General features: G+C 30.9%; 4 protein-coding genes across 4 annotated transcripts; 1 reads left to right on the forward strand and 3 right to left on the reverse strand.

The window, feature by feature from the left end:
• On the forward strand, nucleotides 1,226–8,042 carry LOC109346001 (8-amino-7-oxononanoate synthase). The gene is made up of 11 exons (XM_019585339.1): nucleotides 1,226–1,615; nucleotides 2,665–2,807; nucleotides 2,936–3,043; nucleotides 3,794–4,032; nucleotides 4,144–4,185; nucleotides 5,411–5,498; nucleotides 5,732–5,865; nucleotides 5,996–6,084; nucleotides 7,091–7,241; nucleotides 7,553–7,621; nucleotides 7,750–8,042. Exons 1-11 carry the CDS (start codon nucleotides 1,366–1,368, stop codon nucleotides 7,877–7,879), a joined length of 1,443 nt encoding a protein of 480 aa, XP_019440884.1. The 5' UTR covers nucleotides 1,226–1,365; the 3' UTR covers nucleotides 7,880–8,042.
• Nucleotides 11,214–14,526, reverse strand: LOC109346003 (eugenol synthase 1-like). Its single transcript, XM_019585341.1, has 5 exons — nucleotides 14,261–14,526; nucleotides 13,952–14,083; nucleotides 12,647–12,875; nucleotides 11,857–12,060; nucleotides 11,214–11,421 (listed from the first exon to the last, which is right to left on the reverse strand). The coding sequence occupies exons 1-5, from the start codon at nucleotides 14,447–14,449 to the stop codon at nucleotides 11,222–11,224; spliced, it is 954 nt and encodes a 317-aa protein (XP_019440886.1). The 5' UTR covers nucleotides 14,450–14,526; the 3' UTR covers nucleotides 11,214–11,221.
• LOC109344650 lies at nucleotides 16,283–17,466 on the reverse strand. Its single transcript, XM_019583406.1, has 2 exons — nucleotides 17,220–17,466; nucleotides 16,283–17,136 (listed from the first exon to the last, which is right to left on the reverse strand). The coding sequence occupies exons 1-2, from the start codon at nucleotides 17,221–17,223 to the stop codon at nucleotides 16,283–16,285; spliced, it is 858 nt and encodes a 285-aa protein (XP_019438951.1). The 5' UTR covers nucleotides 17,224–17,466.
• Nucleotides 17,453–18,415, reverse strand: LOC109344651. Its single transcript, XM_019583407.1, has one exon. The coding sequence runs from the start codon at nucleotides 18,413–18,415 to the stop codon at nucleotides 17,453–17,455; it is 963 nt and encodes a 320-aa protein (XP_019438952.1).

Genomic DNA, 19,679 nt, shown 5'->3' on the forward strand with positions numbered 1-19,679 from the left:
TATATTCTTAGTAGAGTATAATATTTATACATCGTTAGAGTAAAAATTTATATACAGTTAATATATCATTTATCATGCATTTTTATTACTTTTTTAAAGAGTAAATGATAATTAAAAATGAATGGTAAATAATAGATAGACATTGTATAAAACTCTTACACTTTCAATACATACATTTTTCTCTCTCTTATTAGTATGACATATAGATATAATTAATATTAAAAGTTTATTCTAAAATACACAACATATATAAATATAAGTTAAAAACTATTTGTAGAGCCTTAAATATCTTATAGAATGTTGGAAAAAATATTTTTAAAAAAGTATTTCTTCAAAAATATATTAGAAAACACTTTTTTAAAGTGGTTTTAAAAAAAAGGCTTTTATTAAAATTCGATTTATGAAAAAATAATTTTCTTTAAAAATATTTTTAGTCTCAATTGAATAAATCAAACATCTTAAATATCCATATAATCTATTAAAATATATTCATAGGTGATAGAAAAGAAAAGAGGTTAGATATGAATAGGTTAAATAATCTAAAATATAATTTATTATATAGATTGATAATTAACTTTCTATTCATTTTTAGAATAGATTTGGAGAATCATTTAAAAAAACAGATTAGGTGAGTATAGAGTTGAAGGGAGATGTGACATGATATGACTTACAAATAGTAGCCCCACTTGGGATGTTTTTAGTTGAAGGTGGCTAGAGCCTAGAGGGAAGGCTAGTGGAAAGAGGGAAATAATGACTTTAAAATGTTCTTCTCCCATTTTTGCCTTTTCCTTAAAAAATGGAGGGAGGGCTTTTTAAATTTTCTAAGATTGTCTACATCTATACATCATAATCATATGATGAATCTTATATATGAATAAAAATTTGTTGTCTCAAATTCTATATCATATCAAATGACATATTTGTTTTAAAAATTAAACATTTATTATATTTTACATTTTTGATTAATTATACCACATTTTTTACCTTATCAACTTGTTCAAAATATAGTCAAATAACTTAAAAAATTATCATAGTAGCATAAAGGGTAGAGAGAGAACAAAAAAAGACATTGATCTGGTGTCTAAGATTTTAATATCGAATGTTCGATTCTAAAAAACACTCACTTATTGGAAGGGATAAGTACAAAACATAAAAAATATCAGTTTCTTACTAACAAAATGTGAAATAATATATTTGCTAGTAGCAAATAAATGGGGGAGGGAGAGGAGGATTTGGTGTGAAATGATGTGACATTATGAGTAGCCGCCCCAACACCAAATCAAAACTACCAAACTACCAAATTGATTACTTATTCATATCACACACTCACATCAAACCTACCCTCAAAGAACAAACCCATTCCCAATGGAGTCTCCAAATGGTGCATCACATTGGGATAATTGGGTTGGAGAAGCACTTTCCACCCTTGATTCCCTCAAAGTTCTAAGATCTCTCAGACCCATTTCTCTGCGCACCCAAAAGAATGAGAATGTGTCTGATGAAGCTGCTGCATTCAAGGTGTTTGATGAAATGCAGCCATGGGATAGGTCCTCTGTGGAAGTGGAGATTGCCCAAACCACGTTTCATCGATGGATGCATGACACCCCAAGTTCTGGTACCCTTTATTTATAACTTTGTGTTTTTTTTTCTGTCAAGGTTGATGGCCACACTAGAGCATGGCCAAAGCCGCATGTGCCCAATACATGCCCTAAGTATTTTTTACATTTACAACTAATTTTATCACTATTATTTTTATTCTTTTAAAATTTGTTGCTTTGCCAATTATTATTAATCTACGCTTACATTTAATAATTATTATTTTATATTATCATATAGTTGATGTATAATTGAAATAAGGGTGCGAGAATATTTAATACTCATTAAGTATGAGATCATTAGAAATGTGGTCCCGTCAAAATATATTAGACAATGTGGTTCCATCAAAGTATACTAGACTCAAGTCACAAGTAAATAATAGAATCCGAAAAGAATGTATATCTTATGTTCTCACAATTTAATATATCTTATTGTAAAACTATCACGTAATTAAATTATTTGATATACAATGAACATTCATTTTTTATTTTTTATCATAATTTGCTTTAAGTTCTAAATTTTATTCGAATTTTTATTTTGTTCCCGCGATTTGTTTTAAATTCTTAATTTTATTCGAACTTTGATATTCAAGCTTTGTAGAATTAAATTAGGGAGGTCATATTTTTTTCTCGCACTGGGCCTACAAAATGTTAGACTGACACTGACCTAGAGGGTGAGCTTGGCACAATAGTAAGACTAATATTGTATCACTTCCTTTGTCACCAATGGAATTTTGTTAACTTGTTTTTAATGAACTAGAGTGATACAATACTAATGGGTATAAAATATTTGTGTTCTGTTGTTTTTAAGAGTGAGTTAAATAGAGTATGAAGGGTGTGTTGCTAGAGTTGGTATTGCACTTTTAGTGGAAACCAAAGAGGTACTTGTAATGTTAACTTGTTAGTCTTTTTTCTTTTTTGTTATTTATATTCAGTCTTAGGTTCCAGCTTCATTTTTGTCATTTGGATAAATGAGGTTTGCCATGATTTTCTGAAATGTATCGAATGAATGTATTGTCTTTTGTTGTGAGTACTGATGTTAATGTTGATTTTTTTTTTGCGGTTACAGGTGATGAGTTTGTTTATACTGCAGTTTCTGGTGAAGATGAACCTGTGGCATATGATGAGAAGTTTAAAAAATTAACTTTGTTTTCTGGAAATGATTATCTAGGCTTGAGTTCCCATCCGACAATTGGAAGGGCTGCTGCAATGGTGTGATTATAAGTTGAACGATTATTTATCCTCTTTATTTTCTTCTGAGTTTCAGTCTCTATTGGTCTGTGTTTCTTCAGTTTTTCTAGTTTACGGTCATTGGTAATTTGGTCATTGTTCTAAATCAGGCAGCCCAACAACATGGAATGGGACCAAGGGGTTCGGCTCTTATTTGTGGATATACCAATTATCATAGGCTTCTAGAATCAAGCTTGGCAGATTTGAAGAAGAAAGAGGTAAGGACTGCCACAAAAGAACTTCTTAAATTGTTATGGTGCTGTTCTTTAGTTCTGCTTTGTAGCCTCTCAGTGAAGAATTGTTACTTATGACTAAACTTTTGAATCTAGAATCATATGAAATTATTTGGTACAATTTAACACTGTGAAATGATGCTCAGGAGACAACTTGTTGCATTCATGAATACATGATATGACTTATCATCCTTTTTCTTATAATTGAGCATTACTTAATTCTTACTTCTGAGTAAAGATTTTGAGGGGGAAACTCATGTTGGAATCATAAATTCTATTGATGAGGAAAGCAGTTCTACAAAAGTTTCACTGAACTGGTTGTGTCAGTGCAAATGCTATTATTTTCTCAATGTCCCTGACTATTGATTAATCTAGTTTTAGGTAATTAGTACTTGTCAGTGCAAATGCTATTATTTTCTCGATGTCGCTGACTATTGATTAATCTAGTTTTAGGTAATTAGTAACTTTATTTTGATACCATTTTTAATTATTTATAATGATGTTTGTAATGGTCATGGTAAACTCTACTTATGAGTTGCTAAGTATATCAACCCCACTGGAGTCACGTATTTTTTCTTTGTTCACCATATTTTGATACTAAGGAACTTATAATCAGTTTAATTCCTTCTAAGATCCACTTATTATATAATGAATTGAAGAAAGGGCCCATATATGATAATAAGTCTGGACTGTAGGAATTGCTGACCCATTTTTTGTTTAAAATCCGTGCTATAGGATTGCCTTCTTTGTCCCACAGGGTTTGCCGCCAATATGGCCTTGATGACAGCAATAGGAAGTATTGGTTCTCTATTAGCTGGGAATAGCATACCTTCAGAGGATGAAACGATTGCTGTCTTTTCTGATGCATTAAACCATGCATCTATAATTGATGGTCTTCGTCTTGCTGAACGGCAAAAAAGCGTTAAGGTGTTCATATATAGACACTGTGACATGACCCACCTCAATAAGCTCTTGTAGGTTTAACCTTTTCCTGAAATTCACAAATTCTTCTGTCGATTCTCTTTTTCCTTTCTGGTACAGTTTCTCAACATGTTGACATTGTTGTGACATCTATGGTTTTACAGATCGCATTGCAGAATGAGGAAGAAAGTTGTGGTGACTGATGGGTTAGTCACTTTACTACTTTCAAAAGCAAACTGTTGAAAAATTGTTTATGGTTTAAAATTACTGCAGTGTTATGTGCATATATTTCCTGATGCCACAGCCTAAGCACTCTTCGCATATTCTAGAGTAGACTGTACGGATTTCTCCTTTGGCAAAATATTAAAAGTATATAAAGAATTAGCAAATCACATGTTTATAACTTTATGGTTTATACGCTTCGTGTTGAATTATTACGGAAGTTGCTTTTTATGCCTGCTCTTATACAGCAATTAGTTTATAATGATTAATGTAGAAAGATTTCCTTGAAAACATCTATAAACAGAAGGGTGACTTAATTGTATATGATTCGATTTCCAAAAGAATTTGTTCACAGTCATTGCTCATTAGGCATTGGTCGTCGGCAATGTTTCAGTTTTAAACTTTGTATATCCAGGTAGTAAGCTTTGGTTAATTGACGTGTGTATTTGTCTGTGTGTGACACACATAAACACATAGCGGTCATGATTGCGAATGTGAATGCCATAATACTTGATTATTTTACCAAACTGAATAATCTTACATTAAACATGACATCCACTATTCTAAAGCTGAATTAAAGACCCTTTTATTCCTCTTACATGTCAAATTTATGTAAATGGAAATTTTGGAATAACAATAGCTACTGTAAAAAGCAGTTGACAGTTTCTTGTATTTTGAAAACTGTATTGTACGATAGTTTAGTCGTGTTGATTGAATATCAATTTTCCTAATGAATCAGAATCAGTACACCTAGTTTCCAATCAGAAAAGTCAAATCTGTTTAACAAATAGAAATATAGAAGTCAATTTTTACCAAAATTATACATTATCTAAAGTAATTACTGTTTTGATCAGTTTTTATTTGCAAAAAGAGTAAAGAAGGGAGGCATATGACTATTTATTAATAGCTAGTAGATCTATTGATATGCCTTATTGATGAATCCATCAATGAATGCTTCATCATGCTACAAGCATGTATTTCCTCAGTATTTTATATTTCTTCTTAATTTACACCCTCCTCGCTCAAGAGCAGCTTTGGTAATTTGGTATCTAGATCATAGAAGTCAGAACTACTTCTGGCTGTTTACAGGGATGCTTCACCATCTTGTTATTAATTGTTTCTTCATATTTTTTATGACAACAATATTTACTCAATACCTCTTTGCACTTAATTTTCCATGTATGTCATAGTTTGTTTGATTTATTGCAGCTTGTTTAGCATGGATGGAGACTTCGCACCAATGGTTGAGCTTGCAGACCTTCGCAAGAAGCATGGATTTTTGTTAGTCATTGATGATGTAAGACCTGTTAATATGTTTTAGAAAACTTTCGAAGATTATCAAATGCTGTTATTTACATGACTCTGATCCTTGGACTAATGTTAATAATACTTAAGATTTAAGAAGAGCTTAAGATAATAATCATTGAACATTGTAGCACAATATTAATGTTTTATTTAAAAGGAGTTACTCACTCATTCTACCATATATTGTCTTCCTGAGTATCATAATAAAAACTTAAGTATATCCAGGCTCATGGAACATTTGTTTGCGGCAAAAATGGTGGCGGTGTAGCTGAGGAGTTTAACTGTGAGAAGGATGTTGACATATGCATTGGTACACTAAGTAAAGCTGCAGGTTGCCATGGAGGATTTATAGCATGCAGGTATCAATTTTAGTACACTAATGAAGATTGATTTCACATATTTCTTATGTTTCTTGACAGCATTGGCATAACACATTATCTTTAATGCATACTTCACCAATTACTTCTGCTACTCTATGAATAATTACAGCAAAAGGTGGAAGCTATTAATACAGTCAAGAGGCCGTTCATTTATATTTTCAACTGCTATACCAGTCCCAGTTGTTGCTGCTGCTCATGGTGAGATCCGGTGTTTAACTTCCATTGATATACTCTAATATGAGATTTTCCAAAAATATAACAATTGAAATGAAACAAAACTTCCATTTGCATTGTATTTATTAGAGTAAACACCTATTTTGGTCTCTCAAATTTTTTAAGTGTACCAGTTTGGTCCTTCAAGAATTGAAAAATCGAAAATGGTTCTAAAAATATTGAATGTTGGTCAAATTAATCTCTATCAGGTGTTATAAAACATGCTAAACAAGACTAACTTGACCTACATTTGATATTTTTGGGACCATTTTGGTTTTTTGATTTTTGAGGGATCAAATTGGTACACGTGAAAAATTTGAGGGACTAAAATAGGTATTTACTCTAATTATTATTATATCATCTACTTAAATATTTACCACTTAGGCTTGTCTTTATCAGGTTATTATAGCCTTGTGTAGTGTAATCTTGTGCAAGATTTATCTGCCGTTCTACTTCAGACATCATCTTATAATTTAGTGAAGTAATGCTATTTACATGAACTCTTATTCCCAATATTGCTCAACTGTATATCATTGATATTAATATTTACTTTACAAGTTAAATTGGGATCACCTGAATTAGATGAAGCAATCTATACAGTATGCATGTTTGTAAAGACAATCATCATTTATTTAGTTACTAATTTTAATAAGAAAAAAGGGCGGTCTAGTGCACGAGTTTCCCACCTAATAGGGTATGGAGAGGGGTAGATGACTAGTGTTAATATGATACATTGTTTTAAATTGCGGTCATGATTGCGATGCTGTTACAGAGACTCCCAAAACTGCAATATTGTGGCCTCAATTATAGTTGCGGAGTGCAATTTAAAACACTGATATGATGCAGCTTTGTATATCTCTTATACCTTTCTTGGAATATTTGTCCAGACTCATATTAGAAACTAATGTGCCATCATTTATTTTACTACTCTTTAGCTCTCCATGTCTTTTAGGAACTATTAATTTGTTAAAAACATGATGCAATGTTTCAGCTGCTGTTGAAGTGGCAAAACACGAGTCATGGCGTAGAAAGGCTATTTGGAACAGGGTGAAAGACTTTCATTTGCTCACAGGAATCCCTGTTACAAGTCCCATTATATCTCTAATCGTTGGAAGTGAAGACAAAGCATTGCAAGCAAGCAGGTAAATTTCCCTCCCTCACTCGCATCATATCATGTCCGGGCAAGTCTTATTGTAGAGTTATTGCTTAGTGACCGAGAGGTCACAAAATCAAATCCTAAAAATATTTATCCGTTTGAGGTAAGGTTGCTACATCTACCCTCCAGAGACCCTACTGATTGGGAGTCTCATGCACTGCGTCGCCCTTTCATGACTTACGATAGAACATCATGTGTCGTTCGATCTCTGTTGACAATCCCACTTAGTGGGATTAATGCTTGAGTCGTACATCATATCTCACTGCTTAATGAACTAACTGTGCATTTGTGGAACAGGCATTTGCTGCAATCTGGATTCCACGTGACTGCAATTAGACCACCCACTGTGCCTCCTAACTCATGCAGGTATCCTATATTTACTTCAATTACCATCTCCATGATTAGAGTTGAAAGTTGAAACTCACATACCACTATTTGATTGTATATTATTTCCATGTTCAGATCTTATTTTTCTTTTCACCCCTGTTGTTTAGGCTTCGAGTGGCTCTATGCGCGGTCCATACTCGGGAAGATATGGAAAACTTGACCGCTGCGCTCTCCCGTTGTATCAATTTCCAAGATACTCGCATCTATGATGACTTCAATGGCTATGCAAGACTGTAGCTTCTGGTTGCATTAATAGCTTGTGAGTTTACTGGAAATAAGTAAAACCATTAGTATGTATATCAGAAGTTCAAAGTTAATTACATTCCATTTAGAATGGTTGCTTCTTCCTTTGTGGTATATAAAAATGGCAAGCTATTTTGTCAACATTTAAATAAAAAAAATGTTAACTTTAATGTATGAGACTCCTATTTAGTAGGGTGGTAGGTAGATATACGCAGCTTTACCATATAAGCAGAGAAGCTGTTTTCAGGATTTGAATTAATGACCTCATTCATGGTCACCAACATTTAAATAAATAATGCTCCTAAATTCAAGAAATTCTTTTCCTTTTTTCAACTATTGTCATTTGAAGGTGCATATCATTGTTAAAGAAGTTGATTACTCCTACTACTTGAAAAAGTCATGTTTTTTTGTGTCACTTTGGGGAAGGATAACAGTTTAATATTATATATAGAGAGAGGTACATTTGCTACATTAGTAATCAGTAGGGTGTAAAAATTCGGTTTGGTACGGTTTTTTTGTGCATTTTAGTGACCGAACCGATAAAAAACATAGGGTTTGGTTCCGCTCAATTAACCGCAAATTTAGCTATAAGAACTGGACCGCTCTTGAGTGGTTTGGTTCGGTTCCACAGTTTATCTATTTACCTTTTTATAAAAAAATATTCTATCAATTGAAAATTTAAAATGTATTACAAGAGATATTGTTTATCTATAAAAGGATAAACATTACTATTATTATTATAAAAAATTATGAATCATATATAAATGTTAAAAAAATTGTGAATCATATATAAATATGTATAACAATTATATAATTGATGATGAAAAAAAGCGAATTATCACATATAATAATACAGTCCACAATTAGTAACATATATAACAATACTATTCATGATTAGTAACATATATATTAATTAGTAAAATATATAATAGTTATATTTGTAATCTTACAATTCATAATTAGTAACACATGTAACAATACATGTATAACAATATATGATATATGTTAGTTTCAAACTCAATATCATAAAAATTGGACAATATGTTCCAAATCATAAGAAACTAGGAAACAATTTAGTAACTAATAACATATATAATACTAACTTAATAACAATTTAGTAACATATATAACCCTATAATTCACACAAAAATTGATAATTTAAGCTAGAAAATTGGTTGAAGAATTTTAAAAAATAATAAAACATTATTCCTTAATCCCTAGTATATATTTCTTTAATATGCGGTTCGGTTCGGTTCCAACGGTTCCTAAATTTCAAAAACCATAAACCGAACCGAACATAAACGATTTCTTAAAAAAATAACTGAAGCGAACTGCAAAACCGAACCGAAGCACATTTTATGGTTTGGTTCAATTCAGTTCCATCAGTTTCGCGGTTTAAACTGGAACAGTTTAGACCCTTAGTAATCAGAGAATTTTGAACTACTGAATCAATTTTTGTGATTAGTCTTTCCCATTTTTATTATTAACAACCCTTTTGAAATCTTGACCAATTTTTGCCTTTTCCTTGTGTAGCATTACTCGTTCTTATAACATGTGTTCTTAAAAATTATGCTAAAAACTTATTAAAGAACAATATAGTGAGCACAAAAGTTAGTTGATTTGACTATTAGCTAGACTATGATTTTCTCCAAAAGAAACAAAAAATTGAGGATGAGAAGACTCAAGTTTTACTAAAATACCTGTTTATATCTGTATATTTTAACTAGGATCCTCTCCAATAATGGAGAGATAAGTTCTTGTTTTTACACTTACCATAAAAGATAAGTGTCATATAATTATATTTAAAGGATAAAAGTGTATATAATTGCTTGACATCCTAGCATATTTCATTAAAATATTAAATGTGTTTGGTAGATGTCTATCTTTTTAAATTAAAATTAAAAACTTTATGATTATAATATGAGATTCTAAAATTAAGAAAATAAACCAAGTCACACTAAAGTTAAACAGGTTTTCTTTGTTTATAAGTGTTTTTATAAACTAAACTTTTACTCAAACAAGTTTATAGATTATAAGAAAAAGCATATAAGTAAAAAATAAACAAAAAAATCTCAACCAAATATGGACTTAAGAGGTGCTCGATTTTTCTCCTTAACCGACTTAAGAGGTGTTGGGCATGCAGAAGATATTAAAGGGCTCCACAAAACCTTAAAAAATATTTCTCTCTTTTCCTCTACTCCCAAATAATGAAGATTCTTTCTAAAATCATTTATTAATTCCTCCTACAAAACAAAACTAGCATACAGAAATGCTATTACACACGTATGACAACGATGTACCAAAAGGCAGGGCTAACCCGTGCACATGTGCAGTAAGTGCATTGCACATGGCCCATGACTAATAAGTGCCCAATTTTTGTACACAAATAATTTTCATTTTCCACAGCTTTTTTTCTTATAAAAAAATCTCACTTATTCAGAATTATGTATAGTCTTGCATTTATTACTTATTACACTTATTACATTAGGTATGAGTTTGTTAAATATTTTGTTAATTATTATATTATATGATAATTAAATGTAGGGGTCACTCTAGACAGACCAAGTATGAAACTGTTCAAGGTCCACTGAAAATATAATAAAAAATTAAAAAAAATATGTTGGATTCAAGTTTTCAATGTGTAACAATAGTAAATGAGAAAAAAAAAAAGAAAATATATCACATCTACTCATGATTTCCATGAGAATTGTTCATAAAACAATATTAGTGTAAATTATTTTAAATAATTATTTTTTTAGAAATAATGAACACTCATTTTACCCTTATGATTTGCTTTGAATCTCATTTTCATTAAAATTTTCACATATAAATTTTATTTATTTTTTATGGTAAATAAGAGTCCTCATTTCCCCAGCCTATGAAATGTGAGAACCGGTCCTCCCAATAGGGCAATAGGTATAGTTGCATCTCACCATAGAGTTTTGGTGCATATATAATACAAATAACAGTTTCTTATCACATAATAAGTTCTTCTATTTCATAGTTCTTCATGTAACACACACATGCTAACTTATTTAGTTGCCAATGTTGTACATAGGAATAATATCTTACCTAATATTGTGTACTATAAAGTGAGTTTGCGTTTAAAAATCAAGAGTGTGTCCACTCTTGCATTATTTAGTGACTTGGGATCTCTATATTTGATCAAATCAAGTAAATATAATCTTACTTTTCACATTGGATATAAACTCACTTTAGAGAAAAGTGTGATAAATATTTTATGATATCCCAAATTATTCATTGATACTAGGAATATCACATACATTATTACTTATTTACTTGTAGCTGGTCAATTGAGCTAGGTGTCAAATATCTTCATTCAAAAGCAGCAACTGCAGGGGCTGGAGGATCAACAAGAAATATATCAAGAAGTTGATCAATGGATGTATAGTTATAATCAGGATATAGTTGTGAAGCTTCAAGGTCATCTTCTCCAATCTCAAAGTTCACAAGGTCCCCTCTAACAAATATACTATGAATAATTGAAATTGGTATATCCTGTGGAGGAGGTAAGGCTGCATCATAATGGAAAAAGTTCAACATAAAAAGTGTGATTTAATATGGTGGACTGCACTATTAGATAAGTATTACTCGTCTATTTTCTAGTTGATTTTTGAAGAGTAATAGAGAGAAATGAAAGATTCGTAAGTCATATAATACACTTGTGAAATGATGTGATATTTTCATTTTCTATTTCTTCCCCCTTTAAAACTCAACTTGCAAACGAAATTGCCTTACGAGACAACTCTGGAGTTTTCTTTTTATATTTATTCCCCTCCAGAATCCATTTTGCAAGGTGTTAATTGAAATTGACCATTAAATTAAATGTGGTAGTTTAAAATTTATATTTATAGAGTAATCCAATTATGAAAAATATGTAAACATTATTTATACAATATTAATAAAAACTTTCATGTCAATTAAAATAAAAGTTAGGATAATGTACTTACTCTTTGATAACTTGACAATCTCTTCCTCTGGAACAAAATCTTTATGGAATTTCTGGCCACTTTTTTGCTCCCATAATGATATCAACTCATTTTGTGTTATGATATTCTTGGAGGGTCGATAAAGAACAATGCGATTGCATGTCCTTGGATCATTTGCCACTTTGATACTATACATGGCAATATCTTCTTCATAATTTAGTATCGCTAATGAATACAAAAAATAAATGAAATTGTTTAAACATGACTTCATTTCTATAATAATTGTTAATTAGGCATAAAGTCTCATATTGTGAAATACTAGCAGCTCAAAAACGTTATATTTGGCTTGAAGGGGAACATCAACTTGTACATATACATTTTGATTGGAATCACAAAAGTGTTTATTTGAAAATTGAGTTTTTGAGGGCAACAAATGAAAAATTTGAGTCAGAAAATATATTGATGAGATATCTATTAAGTCTTCATTATCCTTTTTATTCCCTTCAAAACTCAACTCGAAAACATACCTTAAGTTATGTAGGTTAACTTAGTGAGATGTCTCTTAAGTCTTCACTTTCCCTTTTATCTTATCCAAAACTCAACTCATAATGATAAGATAACTACTTCAAATGATATGAGTTAATCCTCCAAATAATTTATTATATATGAAAAAACCATTATAAATGATAAGATAACTACTCCACTAACAATGAATAAAATAAATATATTTTATAGATAAATTAAAAAAAATGAAATTAACTAAATGATAAATAAGTTAATACTGTATCAACATATTTATTTTCTAACATACCTTTAGTTTCGCCATTGCCATACACAACAATGTTCTTCACTTTCTCATGTGGATGAAGCAAAAAGTTGACAAAGTATGCACCATAACAATTTGCAGAGATGAAATTGTATGGGATTCCTGAGGCTTCAATTTCCCTTCTAATTTTTCTTTTCTTATCGAGGAATTCTTGAAATGGAGGAAGAGGGTTTATTCTATCTTCTTCTACACCAAAATCTGACGGAAGGAATCTCTACAAACAATATATAAATCAATAAATAGTTCCACAATACATGACTTTAGTATAGTGTTATAAAATTCAGAACTTTTATTAACGATGGATTTGAGTTGATAAAATACAAATTTTTTGCTCACGAACTTTTGAATGTGTTTTTTTAAATTTATGCTACTCATCCGAACAATAACCAACATTTATACATATAAAAAAGAAATGAAGCTCTAAATTTATTTGTATAAAATATTAATATGTATACTATTGTTATATTTATATACTAATTATAAAGTAACTTTTAAAATATGTATAAATTTAAAGGTTTTTTATATGTATATATGTAATGAACCTAGCTCAAGTATGGTGAATAAAATTGTATTTGACTCAATTTTGGCGAGTATATATATTTATATATGGATCATAATTTTTAATTTAAGTTTAATTTTTTTGGTTCATGAATTATGTTTATCGAACTAAATAACGAGTTGAATTTTGACTGAATGTCAATTTAATTTACCTTTTTTATATAGGAGTTTTATAATAATTTTTTTGGATCTATTAGGAGATATGTGCTCTGTGTGATGTGAAATTATTTGAAACAAATTGCGGCAAGTAATTCACCTGGCACACCTAGCTAGAATTGTTTTTCCTAGTGAGATGATTGGGAGAAAAGATAAAAACTAATTACTTTTTTCCGTTAAATGTGAATGATGTCATTATAAGTGTTTTAGGTCAATCATATAATATAATAAAGATATAAATAAAATGACGGAGTGTCTTACATATAATATGTAATAGAAATATGTCATTCAATTTAAGGGGAAGTTTTACCACACAACTACAAGATCCATAATATATATATGATATTGTTATGAAAGACGAGTGAACACAAGAATTATAAATGATTGTATTAAGAAAAAAGTTGGAACAACTCCTTGTTAAGACAACAAAAGCTACTATTGTGCAACATTAGTCATAAACAATAAAAAAAGAGCATAAAAGAAAACCAGAAAATTCGAAGTTATATATGTAAATGAAAGATAATACACCAAAATCACAAGGAATGTGCTAAAGATTGATGAAGTTGTAGTGATCACCTTTATGTTTCGGGTAACTTTAATAGCATCTATGATTTTGATTTGCTCTTCCACTTGAGGGTATGCCAATGCACATATCACAATGTCCGCTTTCTTAATCACTTCCACAATTTGGTCATGCTCAAGTTCACCCTGTGTTACCAATATGAAAAAAGTAATGATATATACTTCTTCCAAATTCTTCTACCCACAAGAAAGTGAAAACATATCACTTTTCTTATGGTATAGCAGAATATATCATTTTACACATGAAAATGAATACTTGAACAACATAATCTATTTTTGAAACATATAAAGATAGAAATAAACCTGAACAAGGATGACACCCATGGAGTTGAATTCATTGCAAATTTGTGTCTTAGAGTGAGGAGTTTGTGAATTAAGAGGACGTGTATACACCAAAGTTGGATGACCTAAAGTGATGCTTGCTTTTACAATGTACTTGCCTATGTAACCAGTTCCTCCAAATACAAGAATCCTACTTTTCTTACTTTCCATTATGTTACTTCTCTTGCTCTTGCAAATGCTTACCTCACCTTGCTTCTAATATTTATAGAATGATACCCAACAAGATATCTATGGGCAATGCATTGGGAAAGCATATAAAGTATCTCCCTATTTGTCTTCAAAAATAGGGGGTCCCATAATTTTATTAGGTATTGTCCAAATTAAAATAAGAATGAATTAAATTGATATTCTCTGATATTTCTCTTAATCATATTTTCTAATCAATCTATTTAAAATTTATATTCACTTCACTTTAGGGGAGGTTAGTGTAATTATATTTAAAAGCACATATGTAATAATGTATATCAATTTGAGGTGATTTGTATAAAAAAGATGATTTATACAATGTTGTGAAACCCGAACCAAATATCAAATTGGAAGAGGTCAGGTTTAATTGTTTAAAATGGTCAAATCTTCCGGTCGGACAATGTGATTTCATATATAATTAATAAATTTATGAATAAATATATAATTATATATAAATGTAAAATTTTATATAATTATATTGAAATAACATCTCTCAATATTTTTTGATTCAAAGTAAAATAAAATATTAGAGTAGTATTCCATTTTTTATTTTAAGTAAACCGTCCGGTTTACTTCCCGAGTTATTCCGGTTTAACCAGTTTTAACACGGTCGGACCAGAATTTCCCGGTTCAAGGTGGTCAAACTCTCATTCGATTAAAGCTGCAAACCAAAGCTGTTTTCAAGTCCGGTCAGTGGTCAAACCGATCAGACCGTCTAGTACGGTCCTGGTCTCATAGATGAATGTAATTTAGGTCTTCAATTAAATATCTTTCACCATATATGTATATACCTAAACTTTACCAATTGACCAAAATATTGTTTGGGTTGCCCAGATTTATTCCAAAGTTTAATAAACATATCTACCAAAACCAATGGTGGTAGGTTCATATGTAAATGTGAGAATTGAAACCAATGTATACCCGTAAGTAGGAAAGGCAAACATAATGACTTCTTCTACAACACCTACACAACAAGGAACAAATCGCAGGCGAAACAATTGAAGAAATAAATTAATAATAGCATTTCAAAATTAAAATTGGATTTGAAATCCATTCCAAACATTATCAACATTATAATATAAGGACGGACATGCATAATGTGTCCCTATCCTTGATAGAATTCCGTACCCATGTTCTCCAAATTGAGCGCGCATGCATCATTTAAGTGAAAGAAATCAAAACCAATTTGTTCATTTCTTTCATAAGCACGTGGGTTTGAAAGGAACGTGTCTCATGCTAGAAACAACGCAAAAGTTACATTTTTAGTATAGTTTGATTGCCTTTTTTAAAATATTACGGAACTAGTATACTTTTTATTAAAATCGTGTATAGGTTACACGATTCCTGGGAAATAGTTTCTTTTCTCTCTCCAAATCTCGTGCACCCCATCCACGAGTCCCCTTCCAATTTTTTTTTTCTTTTTTTTTCTTTGCCTTGGACCGGTGTTTCCGATCCAGGTTTTTAAGAATTTTTTCTGGTTTTTGAGTTGTATGAGTTATATCAAAATTATAGATTATTATTTGTATTATATTTTTTATTTTGTATGATGTAAACTAAGATTATTCATTCAGTTACAAGTATCACTTTGAAATCTAAAATGGTGAAGTTTTTTTGGAATTTTAGATGAGAGTTTTGTATAATTAGGGTTTTTGATTTATACTATATTTTTATTTTGTATGATGTAAAATAAGGTTATTTATTGAGATTCATAGACATTGATTTCAAACAGATTCATACATATTAATTTAAAACACATCATACACAATGACTTAAAACATATTCATAATATTATATTAACTACTCATTATTACCGGGTTGCCTAGAACTCTCACCGACTTCCCTCATTCGGAATGGACAATTCTTTCTGTTATGTCCTTCAGTCCTACACCATCCACATTTTTTAATCCGTTGAGATTGAACTTCATCCATTTCATTATGTATCCGTTTCGTTTTTGGTCTTCCAGTTCTCTTCCTACGCATAACAGGATTAGGAATGAATGAGGGTCCTGAATAAGGAGGCCAATATTCTTCATTACCGATTGGCTGAAAGTGAATCCCATAGACCTTCAAAATATTATCTAATTGATACATTGGTGAAATAAATTGTCCACAATCTAAATTTAGTGTTGAACAAGTAGCAATTGCATGAGAGCATGGCAATCTCAATGATTGAAACTCTCCACAATCACACCAATTTTCGGCTAGTTTCACTGTATAGACTCTAGAATGTCTAGCAGCTGATCTAGAAGCAACTTCAACCTCGGCTACCCCCGTCTCCCTTGAAAAACTGCGCACAAGTTGACATGTAGATTGACGTTGATTTTCTTTAATCACATTTGTCAACTCTTCGCAGTATGTATGTCCTGCCTTAATCATATTAATAGCTTCATCTCTATGATCAACAAACCATGAATTAAGTCTGTAATATGTTGTTCGGACAATGGCAGTGATGGGGAGAGCTCTAGAACCTTTCAAAACACCATTAATGCATTCTGCAAGGTTGGTAGTCATATGGCCGTAACAACTCCCTTCATCGTAACATTGAGCCCATTTCTCTTTAGGGATATGATCCAACCATTCTGCTGCCCTTGCATTTTTTTCACGCAATGCACTAAGCATCCGCTCAAAACGTGGTCGCATTAACTCATATCCTACAAAAAAATTAATTAATTAATTAAGTTAAAATATATGTATAAATATATACCAAACATGAAAGATTTGAAAAATGTAATACCCATTTGAATAACTTTCTCTTTAAGATCGGAATCTTTAAACTCCTTGTTGAAATTGCTGGCAAGATGACGAATACAATAAACTGATTTACTATTACACCATCTAGGCAACTCGGTACGAAGTGCACCCAACAACCCTGTACCTCTATCTGATATTATACAGATGTTTGGTTGTGGGGTAACAAAAGTTCGAAGGTTGTAAAAAAACCACTCTCATGCTTCCTTTGTTTCTCCTTCAACAATGACAAATGACTGGAAAGATACGTCTGTTACCATCTTGTGAACTTGCTATGAGCAACGTTCCAGTGTATTTTCCGGTCAAAAATGTCCCATCTACTTGTAGAATTGGTTTGCAAAATGCAAACCCTTCAATGCATGGCTTAAAAGCCCAAAATACCCTGTCAAGAATGAAAGCATTTGGATCTTCAACACCATTTACATAGTTACGAGATGCTTCATAACGAACAATTGTACCCGGGGCAAAATGTTGGACAACGTTCATCCAACGTGGTAACTCATTGTATGATTCCTCCCAGTCACCAGAAATTCTGCTCATGACTAATTGCTTCGCAGTCCAAGCTTTTCTATAAGTTACAGTATATCCAAAACGACTTACAATTTCTTTCACAAGTGCCTTAATTGGTATACCTGGATCTTCGGATACCAAATTAATTATACAGTTTGAAATGAATGATGAGTTTAGTTTAGAGTGATCTTGAGAAACAATAGTGGATACACAAGTATGTGTTCCATCAATTTTTTTTATTTCCCAAACACCACGTTTTACACTAAAAGATGCACGAACTCGCCATTCACATCCTGCTCCAAAATGTTTACATTGAGCTACAAATATATGTGGCCTTGAAATTTTAACAACATAGTCAAAAGAGTTATGAATATGAAATTGTTTAATTGCATCTATTGTTGCTTCTTTAGACTCAAATTGCATCCCAACAAATAAATCATATTCATTCCTTAAGGTAGTTAATCCTGGTCGATAGTCACGACCAGCCTGAGAATTAGTATCATGAAAAAAACACGATGGAGAAATATATGTTATGTTACCGTCTGGTTGACTAGTATTAATCTCAACATCATCCTCCTCATTAACATCATCATCCTCCTCATTAACGTCATCACATAAGTCAATGTCATCCTCATCACTGAAATCACTAACAATATCTCTTATGATAGACATCTACATCAAAGAAAAAATTATATATATCAGACATTTCATTATAATGGTAATTATAACATTAATAATAGTTGTAGTTATTGAAGTAATATATTTACCTTAAAGAAGTAAGGAATACAAACAAATGACTTAGAAGAAGCAATGAAGACAAAGTAAAAATAAAGAAGTGAGGAAAAATGTTGTAGTGTTTTGATGGGTGTGGGTAGTGGTATTTATATAGGTCAAGATCATTAATTTTAATTTCTTACTAACCTAAATTCCTATTCATTAATTAGTTTTGAATATATTCGAATTTCAATAAAATGTATTATATGACACACTTTGAATGACTAATCCATGTACACTCAGATTCCAATGCAATGACATATTAAATCTTACACCCATTGAATGACCAATGCATGCCTCTTGTGTCATAAAAAAGCATGCATGCTATGACACACACTATTGAAGATTCAATGACAAGAAACATTGAATGACAATTGCATGTGCACTTCGAAATTTGAATTTTACATGCATTTGAAAATATATTTAGTATAGTTAGTGTATTAATTAAATTTTCGAATTTCACTAATTAAGATCATTAATTTTAATTTCTTACTAACCTAAATTCCTATTCATTAATTAGTTTTGAATATATTCGAATTTCAATAAAATGTATTATATGACACACTTTGAATGACTAATCCATGTACACTCAGATTCCAATGCAATGACATATTAAATCTTACACCCATTGAATGACCAATGCATGCCTCTTGTGTCATAAAAAAGCATGCATGCTATGACACACACTATTGAAGATTCAATGACAAGAAACATTGAATGACAATTGCATGTGCACTTCGAAATTTGAATTTTACATGCATTTGAAAATATATTTAGTATAGTTAGTGTATTAATTAAATTTTCGAATTTCACTAATTAAGATCATTAATTTTAATTTCTTACTAACCTAAATTCCTATTCATTAATTAGTTTTGAATATAATTCGAATTTCAATAAAATGTATTATATGACACACTTTGAATGACTAATCCATGTACACTCAGATTCCAATGCAATGACATATTAAATCTTACACCCATTGAATGACCAATGCATGCCTCTTGTGTCATAAAAAAGCATGCATGCTATGACACACACTATTGAAGATTCAATGACAAGAAACATTGAATGACAATTGCATGTGCACTTCGAAATTTGAATTTTACATGCATTTGAAAATATATTTAGTATAGTTAGTGTATTAATTAAATTTTCGAATTTC

This window comes from Lupinus angustifolius, chromosome LG04 (genome assembly GCF_001865875.1).
Source record: "Lupinus angustifolius cultivar Tanjil chromosome LG04, LupAngTanjil_v1.0, whole genome shotgun sequence".
NCBI classification, from domain to species: Eukaryota; Viridiplantae; Streptophyta; class Magnoliopsida; order Fabales; family Fabaceae; genus Lupinus; species Lupinus angustifolius.